Source organism: Erigeron canadensis, chromosome 6 (genome assembly GCF_010389155.1).
Source record: "Erigeron canadensis isolate Cc75 chromosome 6, C_canadensis_v1, whole genome shotgun sequence".
NCBI classification, from domain to species: Eukaryota; Viridiplantae; Streptophyta; class Magnoliopsida; order Asterales; family Asteraceae; genus Erigeron; species Erigeron canadensis.
The window spans coordinates 37,118,594-37,139,467 of record NC_057766.1 but is presented as its reverse complement, the minus strand read 5'-3'; the positions used below and the strand labels follow the sequence as shown (position 1 = coordinate 37,139,467).

Sequence of the window (20,874 nt, the reverse complement as noted above, 5' to 3'; positions counted from 1 at the left end):
ATGATATACGGAATTTGAATTGTTTATTTTTATATTTTTTACACATAGATGATGATTCTATTAAGACTTGTTTAGAGCTTAATTCTTATTGCTAATATTATTGGATTATTTTTTTAAGATTTGATTTTTAGGTTTTTAGAGTTTTGATGATTTTGTGAGTTAAATTTGATGATAAAGGTAACTGTGATTGATGTTTTTGATTTAATCCAATGGTATTTGTTGATGATGATCATAGACTCATAGATATACTCGTATACAAAATAATTTTTATTACGAGTATCAGTTTTGAAATTTTTTCATTATTTACGTTTTTGGTTCTTTGGCAAAAAGACTAATTAGAGATGATTTTGTGTGTTTAGTTGTTAAATTTAATTAGATACATATATATAATTAGTTTTTGTTATTTTATTATTATTATTTTGCAGAAATGGTCATATGAACAATAAATGGACAAGACTACCCCCATGTGACAAGCACATGGGGGCATTAACGGCTGAATTTTAACGACACGTTACTTTTAGACCAAAATTGCAACAGGTGTAATGTTACAGGGATACGTTTTGCCACTTTTCACATATTTGTATCAAAGATGGAAATGATATGATAACACAGTGAGGCCTAAAAAAATGCAAATCCGATATTGGGACTAAGCACACGTTTGAACGGGACACAAAATTCTTGATAATTTTTGATATATTATACATAATGTATATTGAATATGTATTATTATATGTATAAATAAATATGTATTTGATATCATTTAAGTAATTAATATTAAGATTTTGTTATGTATAAAAGCTATTGATATAAAAGTGTTTAACAATTATAGAAAAGAATTATTTACATATTTAAATATATGATTGATTATCTTTATAATACTATATAAAGTATTTTGATTTTTTTTAAGAGTCGGAGAGCTTGAAAATTTACTTACCTCTCTCGTTTATTATTACTGTATTTCCCAACAGTACCTTTTTATCTATTAATAGTTAATTAATCCGGGTTCAACTCAGACACATTAATAGAAGTTTTATAAAAATATATCTTCGTCACTGAAGTTACAGCAGTCCAGCGATACCCATAACCTCGAAATTATATACTTTAAAATTAACTTATTAGCACGCATAATATGCGGATAATATAAATTTTATTATAACAAATATACTTAGATGATTAAACTTAAAAGACCATGTATAAATTATTATAGTTTTTAATAGAAAATAAATATATTCTTTTAATAAATAACAAAAAAAATGCAATAAATTTTAAAAAGGAAAGTGTTTATGACATCGTAAGTAAATAAAAGAAAAAAGAAACTTTTAAGAATGAATTTGAACGTGCCAAATAAGGTATTTATATAGAATACTAATGTCATAACAATCTTCTTTTATTTAGTATAGAGATTACCATTATATCCTTCCTAAAAAATAAACACATCATCATCAACGCCACATAAAAATAAAGAACTCATTGAAAAATATTCATAACGTTGCATTATTTAGATAACTTGCTAGTCGCATATGAAAAAATAACACTTTGTTCCAATTTAAATGTTTTAAATTTTTTATTTTTATCTATCCCACTATGAATGTCTATTGTAAAATAAATGGATAATTTTAATTTTTTTAAATTTTTTAGCGACAAATTTGGGTTCAACGGGAAAAAAAAACTCTCATTTACACAACAACAAATTGTCATTTTCAAGGTTACATACAACTACTTCTAATAGGATATAAAACTATCATCAATTTTTTCTCTTATTATTTTTTTAAACTTAGTATTAATCAATTACTGTATAGAAAGAAACTGTTCAGTGCCGCCTTTTGTGGGTTTTGAGCCCCAATACTTTGACGGTGTATAGTGGAGGTTAGGATGTAGACAGACCTTACCTCTACTTAAGTAGAGAGACTGCTTCCATGTTCTACCTAAATGGTAGAAAATGCTCTCTAACCTTTGCATGGGATGAAGATCGAACCTATATCTCTGTCTCCAGAGGCTAGGGTGTTAACCACTAATCCAACCATGCTGCTTGAAAGAAGAATTACAGAATATTTTTGTCTTGTCAAAAGTCTAACTTCACATATCTGACAAAAAAAAAGTCAAAATGCCTAACACAAGAAAGCAAGAAATAAAGATTCAAAGTAATCAAGTCCTTCGCTGTGGTCCTATCTTGCGGCGTATCATTAAAAAACTCCTTGAAAGAAGTTTGATTAACTGAAACTAATATAAAGATTAGGCATCATAGAGTCGACAAGGAAAAAGATGAAGTAATAATATAAAATATGATTAAAATAACCTTATTTACAAACGATAGATATCAATGACTTTGCATCGCCCATCTCTCTTGACATCAGTATCATTCATCCATTCTTGCCCATTTTCCTGATATGATGTGTATCGATCGTCTTTTAACATTAAAACAAGGAAAACTATCGTTGATATATAGAACTTCCATGACACAGTTCTATCAAGGTGCTGGTGCATATCCTAACTTGGATTCCTAAATCTTTCAAAAATTAATCTCAATGTAAAATATGCAATCATTTTTTTTATATACTCTTGATCATATTCTCCTAAATTTTTAAATTAAATTATTCGTATAAGATCTGTCGACATTTTATGACGACCATGCATATGGTGCCTAAATAACTAAATATAATTGTTATAAGAATTAGTCAAAAAATGAATACAAACTAATTCATCATTTCAGATAAATGTGAAGTTTGAGTTGTAAGACAATTCATCTTAAGAAAAATGTTACACTAATCAAAGAATACAAATTAAAGAAACGCTAGATGTAAAATATTAGCTAGACCCTACCTTTCATATTGTGAAGTTATTCTGTTAATGGAGCAAGCCCATTATGATTCAATGAATCAATAAATTACACTTTACAAGTCCAGTGGACCATCAAATGTGATTGCAGGTCCATGCATTGAATTGGTTTTCATGTCCACACATAACACGTGTGTAGAAGTAGAACTGTAGAGTTTTTTGCCAAATTGGTGTAATGGAAAATTTTATTTACCAAATTGGTATAGTTTCAAAAATATTTACCATTTTAGTATAAAACTTAATTAAATATTATATTTAATATTTATTATATATAAAAATAAAAAAGAATCCCTTATGAGAAAAACTCACGACTCTTTATCTTTTTCCATCTTGTTCTTCTTTAAACCCTATTATTATCAAACTAAAGATCATCTACCATCATCTCTCTCTACAAGGCCCCTCTCTGCCATCGCTTTCATCTCAAGATCATATCAATCTGTTTTTGCTGGTCCAGGTTAGTTTTAAACATTAATTTGGTTTTTGCTGCTTGCCTCTCTTTGTTGTGATTTTCGGGTTTTTGGTCTATAATCGCCCCCTTTTGTTTTTAGTTACTCTTAGCACAATGAATATGAACCAATTGAACACGGTCTCTCACATGACTCAAAATGAAGATTTCGATATTATATCTCGTACTGCCGTTGTGAACAATGATGATAATAATATTATAGAAGAAGAAATTAATATGGAACATGTTTTTGAGGAAGATGGAATAGAAGATGAAAGTGAAACACAAAGAGAAAAAGATAAAGCAGTAGATTGTAACATTGAAATACCTTCAATTTACACCAACTTAGATGAAAAAAGTTTGCATGTTGATAACAATTGGTTGAAGTCATATTCTAAAAGTAAGAATGATTTTGCTCTTGAGTTGGGAAAAGATTCTTTCAATAACAAAGAAGAATTTATTAGAGCTATTAAGCTCTATTTTATCAAAACTCATAAACATTTTGAGGTTGTTGAGTCACGACCAACCATTTGGTCTATAAGATGTAAGCTACATGAACAAGGTTGCAAATGGACACTTCGTGGAAGTAAACGTGAACGTAGTGGATTATTTGAAATCTCAAAGTATACTGGTCCACACACTTGTTTACATTATAAGATCAGCCAAGACCATCCAAACCTAGACTCAAGCGTGATTGCTCAAGAGATTCAACACCTTATTAAAGCAGAACCTTCTACTAGTATTACTGTTCTAAGAGCTGAAATAATTGACAAGCTAGGGTATACTCCTACATACAAGAAGGTGTGGGTAGGAAAACAAAAGGCTATTGAACACGTCTTTGGGGATTGGGATGAATCATACAATATTTTACCTAAGTTTTTGATGGCGTTACAAACGTTCAATCCTGGTACCATTGTTGAATGGTGTGTGTTGGAAGAGACGGGTCAAGATCAAGTGGAATTTAGACGTGTTTTCTGGGCATTTGATCCTTCTATTAAAGGCTTTAAGCATTGTCGCCCGGTGATTAGCATTGATGGCACACATTTGTATGGAAAGTATAAAGGTAAAATGATGATTGCAATGGGAGTTGATGGCAACAATCAAATTTTACCACTTGCTTTTGCTATCGTTGAGAATGAATCTTTCGCTAGCTGGAATTGGTTTCTTTCACATATCAAGAGACATGTGGTGAAAGATGTTGACGGGATCTGCCTAATATCCGATCGTCACCCTGGAATCTTGAAGGTTGTTAATGAGCAAGGATCTCCTTGGTTAGAGTCTCGTGGTTATCACAGGTAATATTATTTGCTTATCATCTATAGATATTATTGTCGAACATTAATTTTTTTTAACAGTATATATATAATTTTTATCACAGGTATTGCTTAAGGCATTTCATCAACAACTTTAATGATAAGTTTCGCAGCTCACAGCTAAAGACTTTAGCTTACCGGGCTGGTAGTCAGAATCAAATTCGTAAGTTCAATTCTATTATGGAAGAAATTGGAACAATAAACCCACAAGCACGTTGTGAGTCCCTCGATAGCTACATATCGCTCTCGAGATCGTCTATGATTATGTCGTGAGTGCGGAATCCTCACGAGATAACTAGTTTGATTAGTAAAATGGTATATCGCTAATTATCAAGTAAATAATCAGTCGTATTATGCTATATTCGTTTCTATATGGTATAGAACGAACTTAGGTGTCTGGTGTACGTGTATGTCGAATGTCATCCTTATTTTAGGGTATTCATTCGTATATATATGTTTCAGGTCGAACTGGGCTTGCTGGGCTTTGTTCTTACGAACTTAGCTGCCCAGCCCATGTAACGAAGTTAATCTTCGTTTGTACCAAACGAAGTTTATCTTCGTTTTCCTCTAACGAAGATATACCTTATCTTCGTTAGGTATAAGACTTAGTTATATTCCTAAGTATTTCATCTTAAGGAATCCTAACACATATTATGTTTGTACTTGTATATCACACAACAAACATCATACATAACACACATATATATAACACCAAAATATGTAATCAATCATTACCAAAACATAAATTCCATAATCTATCAATTACATATATAGATACGACATAAATTAACATAATATCTCAATCTAAACGACATATCAAATCTAAGTTGCTGTTGTCACATCAACGTACATCAACACACGTCAATGGCTTGAGGGACATCCACGTGATAAATGGACACTTGCATATGATGGAGGGAAACGAAATGGGTTGCTCACTACAAATTTGTCGGAGATTTTCAATAGTGTACTTAAAGGTGCTCGTTTTTTACCAATCACAACATGTGTTCAACTTACATTTTATAGATTGGTTCATTATTTTGAGGTGAGACGTCCTTTGGGGTCTAGTGCTCAAGCCAATGGAGATATATATACTCCTCATGTTACAGCAAGACAAACCGCTTTAATGTCAAAGGCTAGTGCACATTCATTGAGATCATTTGACCGACAAAAAGGAGTATTTGAGGTGATAACTCAAAGGGGAAAAAACATCCAGGTAGTTAATCTAGAATTACGAAGCTGCACATGTGGAAAATGAGATATATATATATATATAAGTATCCGTGTTCTCATGTTTTGAGTGCATGTGCTAAACTTTCGTTGAACCCGTGGCAATATGTTCATGAGTGTTACTCAATTATAAATTATTGTGCAACTTGGTCATCAGAGTTTTCTCCAATTCCTCATGAAGCGTACCGGCCACAAGCACCAAATATAGCATTACTTCCTAATTCCGAACTAAAACGAGATAAAAGGGGTCCCCCTCGATCAACAAGGTTACGAAATGGAATGGACATCAAAGAAGGAAAAAAGTCGACCAATTGTGGAATCTGTGGAGAACGTGGTCACAATCGAGCAACATGTATAACTAAGCCTAAAAAGGTGAATGCTTAGTGGGTTGAGGTATTTTGACAATATATTTGATGTTTATTTGTCATTGATATTTTTGCATTTTGTTTTAGTCTTTTTAATGTACTCCTGTTGGATTCGTGGTTAGCATATTTTGCTGTTTTTGCAAGATCAATGTTATGGTCATTGGCTATGGTCACTTTTATACAAGATCGATATTCTGCTGTTGCTGCAAGATTATGTTTAAGTAGTAATTTTTGTTTGGTGGAGTATTAGAGTCTGATGTATCAATATTGTTATTTTGGAAAATTTGTGTTGCAGTTCTTGTAATTTAATGCGCAGGTATGTATTCTGCATCTTGTGAAGAAGTTTTGGTGATGATATGGTCATAACTTAGTTACAAGTACATGAGGGGACCATTGCTTTTTGTCTAATGTTGTATGTATATTTCTGCAAACCCATATCATGGTTTTTCTTAAATCATGTTCTGCAGACTCATATATGGTTTCTAGTGCAGACCCATACTATCTCTTTCTAGGTTTGTCTTTTTAGTAGTTTTACTTTTTGTATTACATTCATACTCATCTATATTGGAAGAAAAATAAGAGTGATTGGAATGGTCTATATTAAAATAAAATAACAATTGGAATAGCAGTAAGCAAGTCTTTGTTTTGTTTGTTTTTATATATAATAGATGTTTTGTTTGTTTTTATATATAATAGATAATTAAATATGATGATTAATTGAGTTTTATATTAAAATGGTAAATATTTTTAAAACCATACTAATTTGGTAAATAAAATTTTTCATTACACCAATTTGGCAAAAAACTCTAGAACTGTAGATCATTGAACAAGTTTTAGGCTGTGTTTGGTAGAGAGAGTTGAGACTACAGAAAAGGAAATGAAACCATTTTCCTTGTTTGTCTGGCAGAGAATTAGTGGGGGCAGAGAAATGTCAACTCTCAGGAAATGACTTTCTATACATTTACATTTCCATCCATTTTGGGGAGAAATCAATTTCCTTAGATAAATTTCTCCGTGTTTTTTTTAACTTCTTTAATAATAAAAAGAGTTTATATTGAAGCACAACCCATGTTATTTGCTCTTTTCCGATCATGTCATCTTTCCTCCGACATCCGCCGCTGTCCTCCGCCGTCCAAGAAGAACAAGCACCCGCTCCCATGGAAGAACAAACCTCCAATGAATCACAACAAGAAGAACCAACCCCCATAGTGAACGACGTTGTTTCATCCGATCCCTGACCTCAACAAGACAACGAAGAAGAAGATTCCTAAGAGATCGAAGAAGATCTCCGAGAGATCTGGAAATAGAAATAACAAAGAAGATATTGAAGCAGAAGATCTCAATGAAAGTGTTGAAGAGGATGATCTGGGATTAGAAGATAAACATGTCGAGAAGCTTTTGGAACCGGTCTCCAAATACAACTTTTGTTTTGCTTCCAAAATAAGTCGTTTCCAAAGACCCCAACTTAATGATAATAATTACTACTGATGCTATATCAATTTCATAATCTTTTGTTTGACATTTAATGACAGAAAAATATATGAACAGTTTTTTATGTTTTGATTTTATGAAATTAAAATGATGATACAATTTTATTTTTATTTTTCTAGAAAAATTTTTATTTATTTCTCGGATCAATTTCTTTGACATTACCAAACAAAGAAATATATTAGATTTCTCAGCCAATTAGTTTTATTTCTTTGAATTTCTCTCTACCAAACGTGTCCTTAGGCTTTTAGTTATCTAGGTAACCCATACCCCACATGCCACTATATGCAGAGACGGAGCCAGAAATTTTTTAATAAGGGGGTAATTTTAAAAATTGTTGTCATATAGTCGTATTTGAGAATGTAAAAAAAAAAACGGGTCCTATCTCGAGAATAGATAATGGATCCTAAAAAGAATTTGTTACCACACTGGGTGTAACAATCATACTTAAAAATACCAACTTTTTTAATAAATAAAGACCACACGTGTCGAACAAAGTCATATTGATTGAAAACGTATTCAATCATAATGCAACCAACCCAAAAAATATATTTTTTATGAAATCTTTAGCTTGTATATATATATTTCCTATATAATTATTATGATTATTATAATTAGTTGATTGTGATAAATATATATTATATTTTGAAAGAAAATAAAATTTTCAAATACAGCTTTACTATTATGTGCTACACATTTACATACCTTGTTTAGGGAAGACTTTTTCTTAAACCTCTCTTAATCCCTTCTAAAAATCAAAACAACTCACGTTTTTTATTGTCCCAATGAAGAGATATATTTCAAACTTAATGTTTTCATGACCAATGACTTGAAAAGAATAAACTTATGAGAATGAAGGTAATATTTGTATTTATTTCTACTTATTCCTTTTTACATTTAAAAAAAATTACAAATATACCATTTAAATTTTTAAAAAATTACATTGTACTAAAATTAGAGTAGGGGCAACTGACCTCACTGCCCCATGTTGTCTCCGTCCTTGACTATATGAAGTATTTATTGATGGTTAAGTTAAAAGTAAAATAAATAGGTAGTAATTTGTATACCACTCAAAATAATTAGTTGTTTGAAGTTTTTCAGCAAACTTCTTAAGCATCATCAATTGTAGTGCAAGACCTTTCTTTTTTTTTTTTCCTCTCCATTTAGAAATGATTTCATCATGCTGGTAGGTGCTCTAAAGTAATGTTAAGTTTGAACAACTTTTATAAGGATACATACAAACAATATAACCCGCAGTTGGATTTGCTGATGACATTTTTGTATGAAGCCCAATCTAATGGTCGTTCAAAACCCGGCCAATACCATAATCCAAAACCGTAACATATTTGAAATTATGCGAAGAGTTTTGATATACTTTTTTTAGCTGGTGTGTTCAACAATAAATATAGTGGTATAGAACTTAGAAGTATGATATAGGAGATTAGGAGTAGTAAGTAGTAAGCTTGTTTAAATAGGCCTGAGCCCATGACCACTCTGTAAGCAAGCTTTATTAGGCTATTAGCAACTCAGATAGTTCAAATCGTTATTTGGTTAGTTTGAAAACTCAAAGGTAATTCTAACATGTAATGTAAAACTAAACCTAAATTGTTCGTATTTTATATTGAATTATTGTCTAACCCATTTATATTATCGCCTGTACTAGTTAGTGTTCCATTTATAGAAAATTTTCTACATAAATACTACGAGTACAAAACATATTCCATGTGGACTAAATTTCTTCTCATAGAATATCATATGATAGTAATTCTTGTTTTGGTTATGAGACATGTTATACGTAACATAACTCTTTTTTTATTTAATCATAAAGTCACAAACCTGATTTACTGGCTTGAATGTACTCTTTAGTTATTTGACACGTGGTAGGTTTATGCCCACAAATCTCCAATGGAAATGGTAGTATATGATTGGTGACATAGCAGAAAAACCGACCTTTATCAACTTAATTGGACCCTGATTGGCCAGTGGCATCACCCAGGCATACGAATTAGTTGGTGGAAGATTACATAAATTGGAAATTATTGAATGGGCGGTGGTGGGGAGAATTATGACGCTGATGTCCATGACCCATTTGTCCTTTTACAAATGTTAGAAGACAGTTTTTAATTCATAAAACATGATCAATTTGAAAGATTTTGATAAGGATTTAGGATGGAGATTCACTCAAGTTAACAACTTTAACTTGAGGGTCAAGTTAGAGAGATCATGACCTTTCATTTATTATCAAGGGCTAAGATTTAAAGATTATTATTAAATCTTGGTCCTTAATTTTAATTAAAGGGTCAAGAATTTCCAAACTTGACTCAAGTTAGGGGTTTAACTTGAGGGAATCCCACTCCAAAGATTTTAGGAGGTCAATAAAAAGTTTCCATATGCATAATTGTGTATATAGAATAACTAGCTTTAAACCCGTGTAGAAACACGGTCAATTGATAAACATTGATATAAAATTTTCTTGACGCTACATATTTATCTAACGACGAACAAAAAAAAATTCATTAATTACATGTATTGGTTATAACTTAAGAAATGATAAGGTACCTTATAACTTAAATTGTAAAAAAAATAATCAGATTGTAAAAGTTTAACAACTATAACCTTATCCTAAACATATATAATAACTATGTTTTGTAACATTTAATCTTTTTATCTACATCGATCAACACATCTATAGTGCTAGAGTACGCAAAAGACTTGTGAAAGAGTGATGAGAAGTAGCAGAGGATGAATTTCATATATACAAATTTTTTAAAAAAATTATTTGTTATCATTTTAATCAATCATCATTCACAGTTTTTACTGTTTTTTTGTTTGTTTCTTTTTAATTTTTTTTTTGCTTATGAAGTTCTTTGTTGCTATTTTCTTTGTCACATACTACAAAGAATTATTCAAAATTTAGAGACATAGAAAAATACGATGTATACATGTTAATTAAAATTTATATGTTGTTGAATAAATTTAGTTTACAAAAGTTTTGGGAATCCTATTTATACTTATTTATCTATATATATATATACTTTAAGTTTTTCCTTTGAGAAAGAAAGAAAAAAAAACCTAATTAAAAAAGGTAGACATTTGACTAAAGGTACCAAACACTTTTACAATCACAAATTTATTTTCTTTGTTTTTCACGCATTTCCCTCTACGCATCCAATCTCCAAAGAACTTCTACAATCTACAGTAACTTTTACAGCGATGACATTTGAGGTAAGTCATTATACATTCCGTTGTTTGTGAAATTCGAATCGGTGTAATAAGTTTCAGTATAGTACAAACTTTTAGTTTGTGTAATGTTATTGAATTTTTCCAAATGTGTAACCCTAGTTTAGCAAAATAGGGTCTAATCTGACCTTTTGCTTTGTTAGTATGTTTTGATATATATATATATATATCGGTGATTCAAATATCGCAGTAGGAGTAACATATTGATTTGACTTCTTATGGCGTTTAAATTGGTTTTTGTGCTAGATATATAAAATTCAGATATAGATTTAATAATGTATAAATTTCAGGATTTAGATTTCCAAATTCTTGTTACTGCTGGTGATAATAAAGAGTTGCTAGAAGGATTGATAATAAAGATTTCCAAAAAAACCTGAAAAAACGCCTTTCATCTTTCTAAGTTCTACCGTTGAAGGATCATTAAACATCTCTAAATTGAATGCAGGTATGTCATTCGTGTTCAAATTGGAGGATTTGTGTCTAGAATTAGACTTTCTAGTAGGCTTATTGAACACTAAACCAGGCCTTGTAAATGGAAAACTATTTTCTTGATTACCAATAGTTACCTTTTGCTTTCCTTTGCGCAAATAATTCAGAGTTTCTATGCTAGTTGAAACACCAAATCTAGGTGCATCTCTTAATCCAAATGGAGGAGTATCAGGAATGGAATTTGATAGTGTCTGATTGGATGAGTCTTGGATAAAACAAATATAAAAGTTAAAACTATTTGAAGAAAACAATATTTTGCATAAATACATTCCATATTTAAATTAATCACATTAATTTACCATTAACTACACATGACAATGTAGGTGTGGGTTGCGGATCATGAGTACCAGTACCCACCATTCTGGATGCAATTTTTGTCGTTGTGGAACCTTTTTAGAGCGTAAAAGAAGTCGATAAATGTTTACAATTAATTGTAATAAGTAATTAACATTAGCAAAAGTCATACAAAATTACCATTAAAAAGAGCGGTCGATGGCATGGAACATAATGGAGAAGTAAAGTCCGGAATACTTGTACTTCTACTGCGATCAGTTGTGCATATAGATTCTGAAACATGACCAGCAATAGTTAATATTGATTGTCGATAAACGGTTAACATTAGCAAAAGTGATAAACAATTACCTTTGAGAACACAGGATGATGGTATGGAAGATGATGGAGGAGTACAGTCTGGAATATTGGTGCTTATAGAGCCATGTCTTGTCGCTATAGGTGTTCGAATAACTGATGATGAAGGAGTACACAGAATCGCAGGACTTTTTTGAAAAGTGGTTTATCTAATTGATAATGGTGTAAGAAGAGTTGATCCAGAAGTAAGATTATTAGTGTTTATGGTACAGTTTGTAATGTTTGAAAGTGGAGATCTTGAAGGGCTGTTTTGTGATCGCAAGCTACGATTTGAACTAAGCTTACGACATTGTAAAATAGTTTTCCTCTTCTTACGGTTAGATGCACAAGTTGATGGTGATAACGCACGCTCACCATCACTATCTTCTTCCATGAATTGGTGTTTTTGTTTATCCGTCAAATATTTTGGTGTAAAAGGTCAAGGGTGGAGGTGTGTTAAGTCTTGATGATATGGTGTGTGTTTACAAAGTTTCACCAAATTTTGAATAATTTAGAATTGAGGTTAAAAATTTTCATTGAAAATAATGTTGGGTCAATTCAAATCACTATCTAAATTTGAGAGTAAACTTCAAATTTTTCACCAACTTTTGAATAACTTAGAAGTAATATTTAAAAATTTTCATTGAACATAATGTTGGTTCAATTTTTTAAGTCTCTATACAAATCATTTCAAAATATTTGAAAACACTTTTTAAATTTTGGAGCTAAATTTTAAATTTTCACCAAATTTTTAATAAATTAGAAGTATGTTTAAAAATTTTCATTGAACATAATGTTTGGTTAATTTTTAAAGTCCCTATACAAATCATTTCAAAATATTTGAAAATACTTTCTAAATTTTGGAGCTAAAATTTTAAATGTTCACCACCTTTTTACTAATTCAGAAGTATGTTTAAAAATTTTGCTTCTTGGATGTCTTCATTAAGGAATAGTTGTTTAAAAATTTTGCTTCTTGGATGTCTTCATTAAGGAATAGTTTAGTTCCATACATGTCATTCTGGACAGTGAGCTCTCCTAAACAAAATGACATTATACAACAATATTGAGGTGCCTATATAGGCTGCAGTTATATGTATGTGTAAGTCAAAAAGTAGCAGAACTTACTGTTAAATCTCTTCAATTTAGCATGTTGAAGGATAGCAATAACCATCTCGGTTGACTTATTGTTGCAAATGAACTTGTTCAATTGTTCAGCATACTTTCCCTATAGAGTACACTTGATAATTTGGCCATTAAAAGTGATTTGAATTAATCTAATATGAATGACATAATTTCTAACAGTGGGATTGCTAGATATGTTTACATATATTGTCTACACTTTGGAGTTTATGTTATATAAACCACCCATATGGTGTTGTACATGCAATATTAATCATTGATTAATCAAGATTTAAGCTCCAGCTTTTTAAAAACCAACATATTAGGAGAAGAAAACGTACCTCAAGTCTTGCAACTCAAAGTTAATCCTTTTGCTTTCTTTTTCCTTATTCTTGAAGATGTCAAGGTCACCACACGAAGCAATCATTCCCATTACATCTACAAAACAGAACATAAACACCGATTATGCAGCAAACGTATTAGTTCATAAATGTTTTAAAAAACTGATGTATAATTTCAAGATAAACGGCAGACTACTAACCAATAGTAAATCTGTCACGTGCCCTATTGTCATTGATTTCATCAAAAGGAACAAAATCAAAGCCATAGGGATGGCCTTGGAAAGAAGTTACTGTTTAGATGGAGGAACACTTGAATAAGTTTATCTTGTGATTCAGAGGTAGCACACACGATACTTATCTCTTTGCTCAGCGACACCCAACCTTCGGATGACAATGGTGGAGTCTTCTTTAAGATACTGCCCAAAATCTGACAACAACATGTTCTTACATTGAGCTTGTATTTTGTTACCCTGAAAAAATAAATCATATATAAATTTTAGTTTAGCTGTTAAGCAAAAAAGGGATTAACAACGATACATGTTATAAAGGAACAAAATAACAACATATCCCTTTACCCTCTCATCGAGAAGCACCATGTCCACCTTGAAGGTTTGTTCCCATTTACGTATGATTTGGGCCTTCATGTTCCAGAAGTCGCTTGCCACACTAAGATCTTCCACAAAACTGAAACCATCGTTTGCCATTATTAAAGAGAAAATTAAGATTGTCAAGAAATTAGGAAGAGAAGATGTGTTGTTAAACTTATTGGTTATGGGCCAATTTATAGGGAAACAACAATAAAGTATCGGATAATCTTTCTTTCACAAGATTTGTATTGGAAACCACCAGAAATTACAGTGCATTGTTTGACCTTATGATTTGATAGACCATCTTTTGAAGGTTAGTACAACTAAAAGATTAAATTATGTATTGGTTTAAGGAAAAGAAGCTAATATTTGAATTATTGGGAAGGCTAATTCAGGTTGCCCAACTTTTGTGCATAGGAAAGGTATATAAACCTCCTGCAAATTAACATAAAGGTCCTGCAAAAGTTGAAGGTTAGTACAATTCAAAGATTAAATTATGTATTGCTTTAAGAAATTAACTTAAAATTTGAATTATTGGGAAGACTAATTCGGTTTGACCAATTTTCTGCATGGGAAACGTGTATAATCCTCCTGTAATTTTGTCATTCTAGTCTCCCAAACTCCTGCAAATTATTCCTGCAAGAAAGAAAGTAGTTGCTAACAACATAGTTAGAACCAAACTAAGTCCTTAACTAAGATGCATAACTACAGGTGATGTCACAAAAGATTAACTTTAAGCAAAAATCACTAACGTGGCATATCTAAATTCTTGACAACAACATATTCTTAGGTCATCTTTGAATCTCCTTTAATAGAATAGATAGATACGAGTACTAACTTTGAATTTTCTAAGAATAGTTACAAGTTTCTATACAGGAAATCACTTATGATTGAATACAAAAACCATTAATTAAATAGCATTGAGTTAATGCAAGATAATAGGTCGCGTTTGGTTCACAGAATAGAATTGGAATGAGATTTTGTTCCTTAGTATGTTTGGTTGGTTAAAGATGAAGGAATATCATTCTATTGGAATGTAAACATTCCCTCATTTGATGAAATCTCCATTCCTTGAGAGTGGGGGAAGGAATCTCATTCAATTCGTCACTTGAATCTTTAAAAAATCAAAAACATTCCGTAAATTCCATTTTTTCAAATTCCAATTCCATTAAAGGATTCCATTCCTTCTTAAACACATTTTATGAACCAAACGCGCCTTAAAAGGATTATGATTTGTTTAGAATGTGCCAGATCAGCTTGTACATTACAGCCTCAGCTTCTATATAAATAGTCCCACTTGTGTGACACTCTGCTCATCGATCAAAAACTCAAATACTTCTTTCTTTTTATCACTCACTTACTAGATCATATAAAAAAAAAAATACATACAGCTTAATCTAAATTTTAGAAGAGGGGATTGATTAACTGATAAGAAAAATGAGCAAAGACATTGAGGTTGGAGGTCATGATCAGTATGGTGCAAGAGATTACCAAGACCCACCCCCTGCTGCCCTGTTTGACTCCGAAGAACTCACCAAATGGTCTTTTTATCGAGCCATCATTGCCGAGTTCGTTGCCACTCTCTTGTTCCTTTACGTCACGGTCTTGACGGTCATCGGCTACAAGTCCCAAGTCGACCCCGCCCACAGTCCCGACCAGTGTGGTGGTGTTGGGATCCTCGGTATCGCGTGGGCCTTTGGTGGCATGATCTTTGTCCTGGTTTATTGCACGGCTGGTATCTCAGGAGGCCACATTAACCCCGCGGTCACATTTGGGCTGTTTTTGGCAAGGAAAGTGACACTTCCAAGGGCTTTCATGTACATTGTGGCCCAATGCTTGGGTGCCATTTGTGGATGCGGTCTTGTTAAGGCTTTTCAAAAGACTTACTACACTACTTATGGTGGTGGCGCCAATGAGCTAGCCGATGGTTACAATAAAGGCACCGGTTTGGGTGCCGAAATCATTGGCACATTTGTTCTTGTATACACCGTCTTCTCGGCCACTGACCCCAAAAGAAATGCCCGCGATTCCCATGTCCCCGTAAGTACTAGTTAATTTTTCCTCTGTTTTATAACTCGAGTACACACATGACACATATAATATTAAGTAACATTGTTTTAGTATTTTTGACATAATTGTATTGGTTGAATTGAAGGTGTTGGCACCTCTACCTATTGGGTTTGCGGTGTTCATGGTTCACTTGGCTACCATCCCAATCACGGGCACTGGGATCAACCCGGCTCGTAGTTTTGGTGCTGCGGTTATCTACGGAAAAGATAAAGCCTGGGATGATCAAGTAAGTTGTTATAAATAATATTTATAATTGGTATTTAAAAGCTGGCTAGCTTGTTGATTCAATATGCATGCTAACTATTGGTGAAATGTGCGCGAGTAGTGGTTATTTTGGATAGGACCGATGATTGGAGCTGCCATCGCGGCCTTCTACCATCAATATGTTTTGAGAGCTGGGGCGGTTAAAGCTCTTGGATCCTTCAGGAGCAATGCCTAGACCAACAACTACGGCATATAAAAATATGGTTTCCATGTTCGCTTTGAACAAATTGTATAAATTTGTTTCTGTTAAATGTGTGTTGTTGTCGTTGGTGCGCTATGTTTTTTTAATGTGCCCAAATGACTTTATTTTCGAGTCCTGTGATCATATATATATCTTTGGGTTTTGAGTTTATTGTTATTAATGAAACGATTTCTTTTAATTTCAACGCATAGATTACAATGCAATTCTTGATCGGATCGAGATGGCTAAAGGTCTCTTTCAATTTCGCGACCATTGGGGAACATTGAATCCTAAGTTCACCTAGTTAATTCTATAAAAACAAAATATATAAAGGATAGTTAAATTGACCATTTGTTTAATTCTATCGGTATTCAAATATAAATTTTTGTAAGATTATTATTCCATTATATCTTTCTCTTACACAACTATCATGGAAAAAACCAATAGAACTTAATTAATCAGAAGTAGTAGTAAGGCTTGTGCTTATAAGGAGGACCGTCCTCCAGCTTCTTCCCTGCCACATCAACATCATATAACCCAGGACTCCTTTCAAAACACTCACTGTTTATAAGGACAGTTTCTTCAGAACTTCTTTTCCATATCATCAATTAATTATAATTTATCTCACACATACAAATACACCTATATATACCCCCCCATATATATATATATATAAAAAGGAAAAACTTGGCTGCCTGGACCACATGGAGCGTCCACAATATTTTTGTGGAAGACTTTTATGAAAGACGCATCAAAAAGGAAGATTGGTATCAATAAGCGTCCGGCGTCTTGGACGTTTGGGACTCAAGCCAAAGACGGCTATAAGCACCGCCCTAATAATGTGCTTTCTAGTAAAGAGCGTCCTCAGAATGTAAATTTAACTTTGATCATAAGTGCACAAGTTATCCATATGGAAAAATCCATAAAAAGGTAATATATTTATCCAAAATTCCTAATAAGGGGAACCTATTTAATTTTCGTCTATAAAAAAGATTCCATTTTCAAAAAATTCACAATAAAGGGAATGTCGTTAGTTTTTAACGTCTATCTTCCGTCAAATGCCATATCAAGGTGCCACATCATCGTAAATTGCTTACTAGTTTTGACTTTTGATTGAAAAACATATATATACATACATATACATATATATAAACACGGGAACTGATTAAACACACAATCAGTATCTACATATACATAATTGATGATACATACAAACATGTTTATAGGAAATCAAATTACCTTCTTCTTTGATTAAAAAATCTCACCACATCGTGGCCACCACATCACCGTCGGCTGACTGTTTTGCCACCTTCGTCCACTACTCCGGCGACTATGGAAAGTATAGATCTTAATCTATTAAAATCGGAGGCTGCCCCCTACAAATCTAGGGGTTTTGTTACAGATATAAGTATTTATAGATCTTGTTTCAACAGATCCAAATAAAGAGTTATCGACTCTGGTGTCGTCCGGCGATGCTCTGCCACGGAACACTGCCGTCGCTTAGACTTTTTTCTTCATGGTGATGGGTTTTGTTTATTTGTATGCTTTTCATTTCAGAATTATAGGACTATATATCATTATAGTTTGTTGGTGTGGATGAAATGATAAAAAGTTGGATCTTGTATTCTCATGTTATTATTGAGTTTTGATTTTGAATCATGGGTTATAGATTTGCTTGTAATAACCAAAACAAAAATTTTAAAAGCTTAAGGAAAGCTACCGTGAAAATAAAATGGAAAGATAATTTTTGAAGTTATATTCAATTGTTAGCAATCTTGTAAATGAGTGGAACACAGATTCATGGAAGATTCATGGAAGACTTCGAAGATGAAGTATGAATGAAGAAGTAGGCTATTCACTTTTCTATGAAAAACGACATGTATATTACGGAGTACAATTTTATCCCTTCTGCAACACCAGGGAAGATTTATATATGTATATATTTCATTTTCAATCAAAAGTCAAAGTCCAGTAAGCAATTTACGATGATGTGGCACGGTGATATGGCATTTGACGGAAGGTAGACGTTAAAAACTAACGACATTCCCTTTGTTGTGAAATTTTTGAAAATGGAATCCTTTTTATAGACGAAAACTAAATAGATTCCCCTTATTAGGAATTTTGGATAAATATGTTACCTTTTTATGGATTTTCCCCTATCCATATTCACAAAGGGAAATGATAATTGTATCACTATTTTTTTATTAATTTAACACAAAATACAAGATTTTCGGTACAAGTCAGTATTACATGTATGTGGTAGATTCATTACTTGTGGTAGTACAATTATCTTTCCTATTCACAAAAAGGATAGTTATTTTGAGAAAACCCAAAAGATAAAAGAATTGAATTGATATATCATGTTGCAATGATAATTCGATCATTTGATTGACCACATCGTCAAGTGTTTGTTTTCTCACTAGGTTTAGAAGTTGAAGTTCATGATATAATAAGTTAATAACTCATATACGGGATCATTATGCGACATATTTTATAGGTTTAGAAAAAGGTGGCGACTTAACTAGTTGCCTGCCGACATGTTATTTTGATAGTAATTTGACAAAATTGTGAAATGAATGAGAAAATAATTTAGAAACCTTACCCTAAAATACTGTAAAAATAAAGATGTTTGACTATATATATATAATCAAAAAAATATATTAGAGTTTCAGTGGTTTATTCTCAAACTAATTATCTCTATCAACAATTGGTTTACATTCATTATCTGTTTTGATGGTTGTGTTTCTTACATTAAATATTTCTTCAACTTCTTTATGTGCGCATATATGGTTGATTTATGTTGTCCAAGTAGTTTTTGTTGTTGATTGTTACAAAATAAGGAATATCTTTTATGTGTGACATCTTAAGTTCATGTTGTTGGTAGTCTAAACTTGGATTTCTTCATCCTGGCATGGGACGCAATAAGGACGAAAGACGAATTCTCTTCCCAAACCCGATAGTGATTCTTTCGATTCGTATTAGAGTGATGGCCCCTGTTTCACTAATAGTATTTGTAAGATTCCATTGGTATATCTAAGTTTTATATATATGATCACATTGGATCTGATTATGTTATAAGACTTGGACATTCTCAATTTTGTGTGTTTGGATAAAAGTGTAAAGTTGTCCACGTAAACAGTTTGTGGTCTTACAAGCCCCAAGGAACTTGATGAAATTTTTAAGCGTCTTCAAATTTTGAGGTGATCACTATGCCGCTCTTAAAAAAAATTGAGTTAGACCAATGTTGGTTGTGTTATATATATATACCAATATAGGTTTTAGGTAAAATAAAACAAGTATTAATGTAAAACAAATAAAACAATAGGTTTTTCTATAGTGATAATCACCGTGCATCATAAAAATCATAGTACATCAATTGTTTCGTGAATCTTCGTGCATCAATTTAACCATGATCTAAGGGTCAAGATCTTGTCCTATTTGTTTTACTTTAATACTTGTTTTACAATACCCAACCCCTACAAATATATTATTATGTAATGACCATTTTACCTCTAGTTTATTATCTAAGCTTTATGAACATTATATATTGTAAGGGTGAAACCCTATTGGTTGTAGAACACACATTATTATTCTAACACACTCTCTTATTCTTTCTTTTGTTGTCTCTTTCTCCTTGATCATCTCCTTCATATATGCTATTGAGGATCATAATTGATCCAAGATAAAGATATTTACAACAGGTTGTGCATTATTGGTTTAAAAGTTTACATTGACAGGATTGCTTTAATTTGATATATTTTTTCTATAAATTTTTATTATTTTCAAACTAATTACAAACAAATAAACTCATGTATGACCAATAACATGAAGAGAAAGAATGAAAAAAATAATAAATGTTTTTACATGTAATTGGTTCACTTAATTTGTCACATCTATATATATTTGTTTGTAATTGGCTCGTATAATTTGCATTTCTTAAATAAATAAATAAAAGTTAAAAACTGATTTATGGAACCTTTGCAAAGCAACAAAATACATAGACTATAATATGGGGGTGTTTGGCCTAGCTTTTGATTTTTGGCTTATGCTTTTATTTCATAAGGTTATAAGCTTTTTTATGGTGTTTAGATTAGCTTATGTTGTATAATCTAATAAGCCATTTTAGAATGTCTGGCCTAACATTTTTTAAGTTGGCTTATTTTGATAAAATGACCAAAAAGAGCAAACTTATATATTACCACATGATTTATAAGTCTAACAATAATGAGTCATAACAATAATTCTGGATGAATTTATCTTTATTATAACTTAAACTTTTATAA

At 31.8% G+C, this 20,874-nt stretch overlaps 2 protein-coding genes across 2 annotated transcripts; both read left to right on the top strand.

The window, feature by feature from the left end:
* Window positions 1-3,397: 3,397 nt before the first annotated feature.
* Window positions 3,398-6,204, top strand: LOC122604809. Its single transcript, XM_043777674.1, has 3 exons — window positions 3,398-4,575; window positions 4,659-4,756; window positions 5,978-6,204. Exons 1-3 carry the CDS (start codon window positions 3,398-3,400, stop codon window positions 6,202-6,204), a joined length of 1,503 nt encoding a protein of 500 aa, XP_043633609.1.
* A 9,199-nt stretch (window positions 6,205-15,403) lies between these two features.
* Window positions 15,404-16,796, top strand: LOC122605402 (probable aquaporin PIP2-4). Its single transcript, XM_043778349.1, has 3 exons — window positions 15,404-16,116; window positions 16,232-16,372; window positions 16,472-16,796. The coding sequence occupies exons 1-3, from the start codon at window positions 15,514-15,516 to the stop codon at window positions 16,583-16,585; spliced, it is 858 nt and encodes a 285-aa protein (XP_043634284.1). The 5' UTR covers window positions 15,404-15,513; the 3' UTR covers window positions 16,586-16,796.
* The last annotated feature ends 4,078 nt before the right edge of the window (window positions 16,797-20,874 follow it).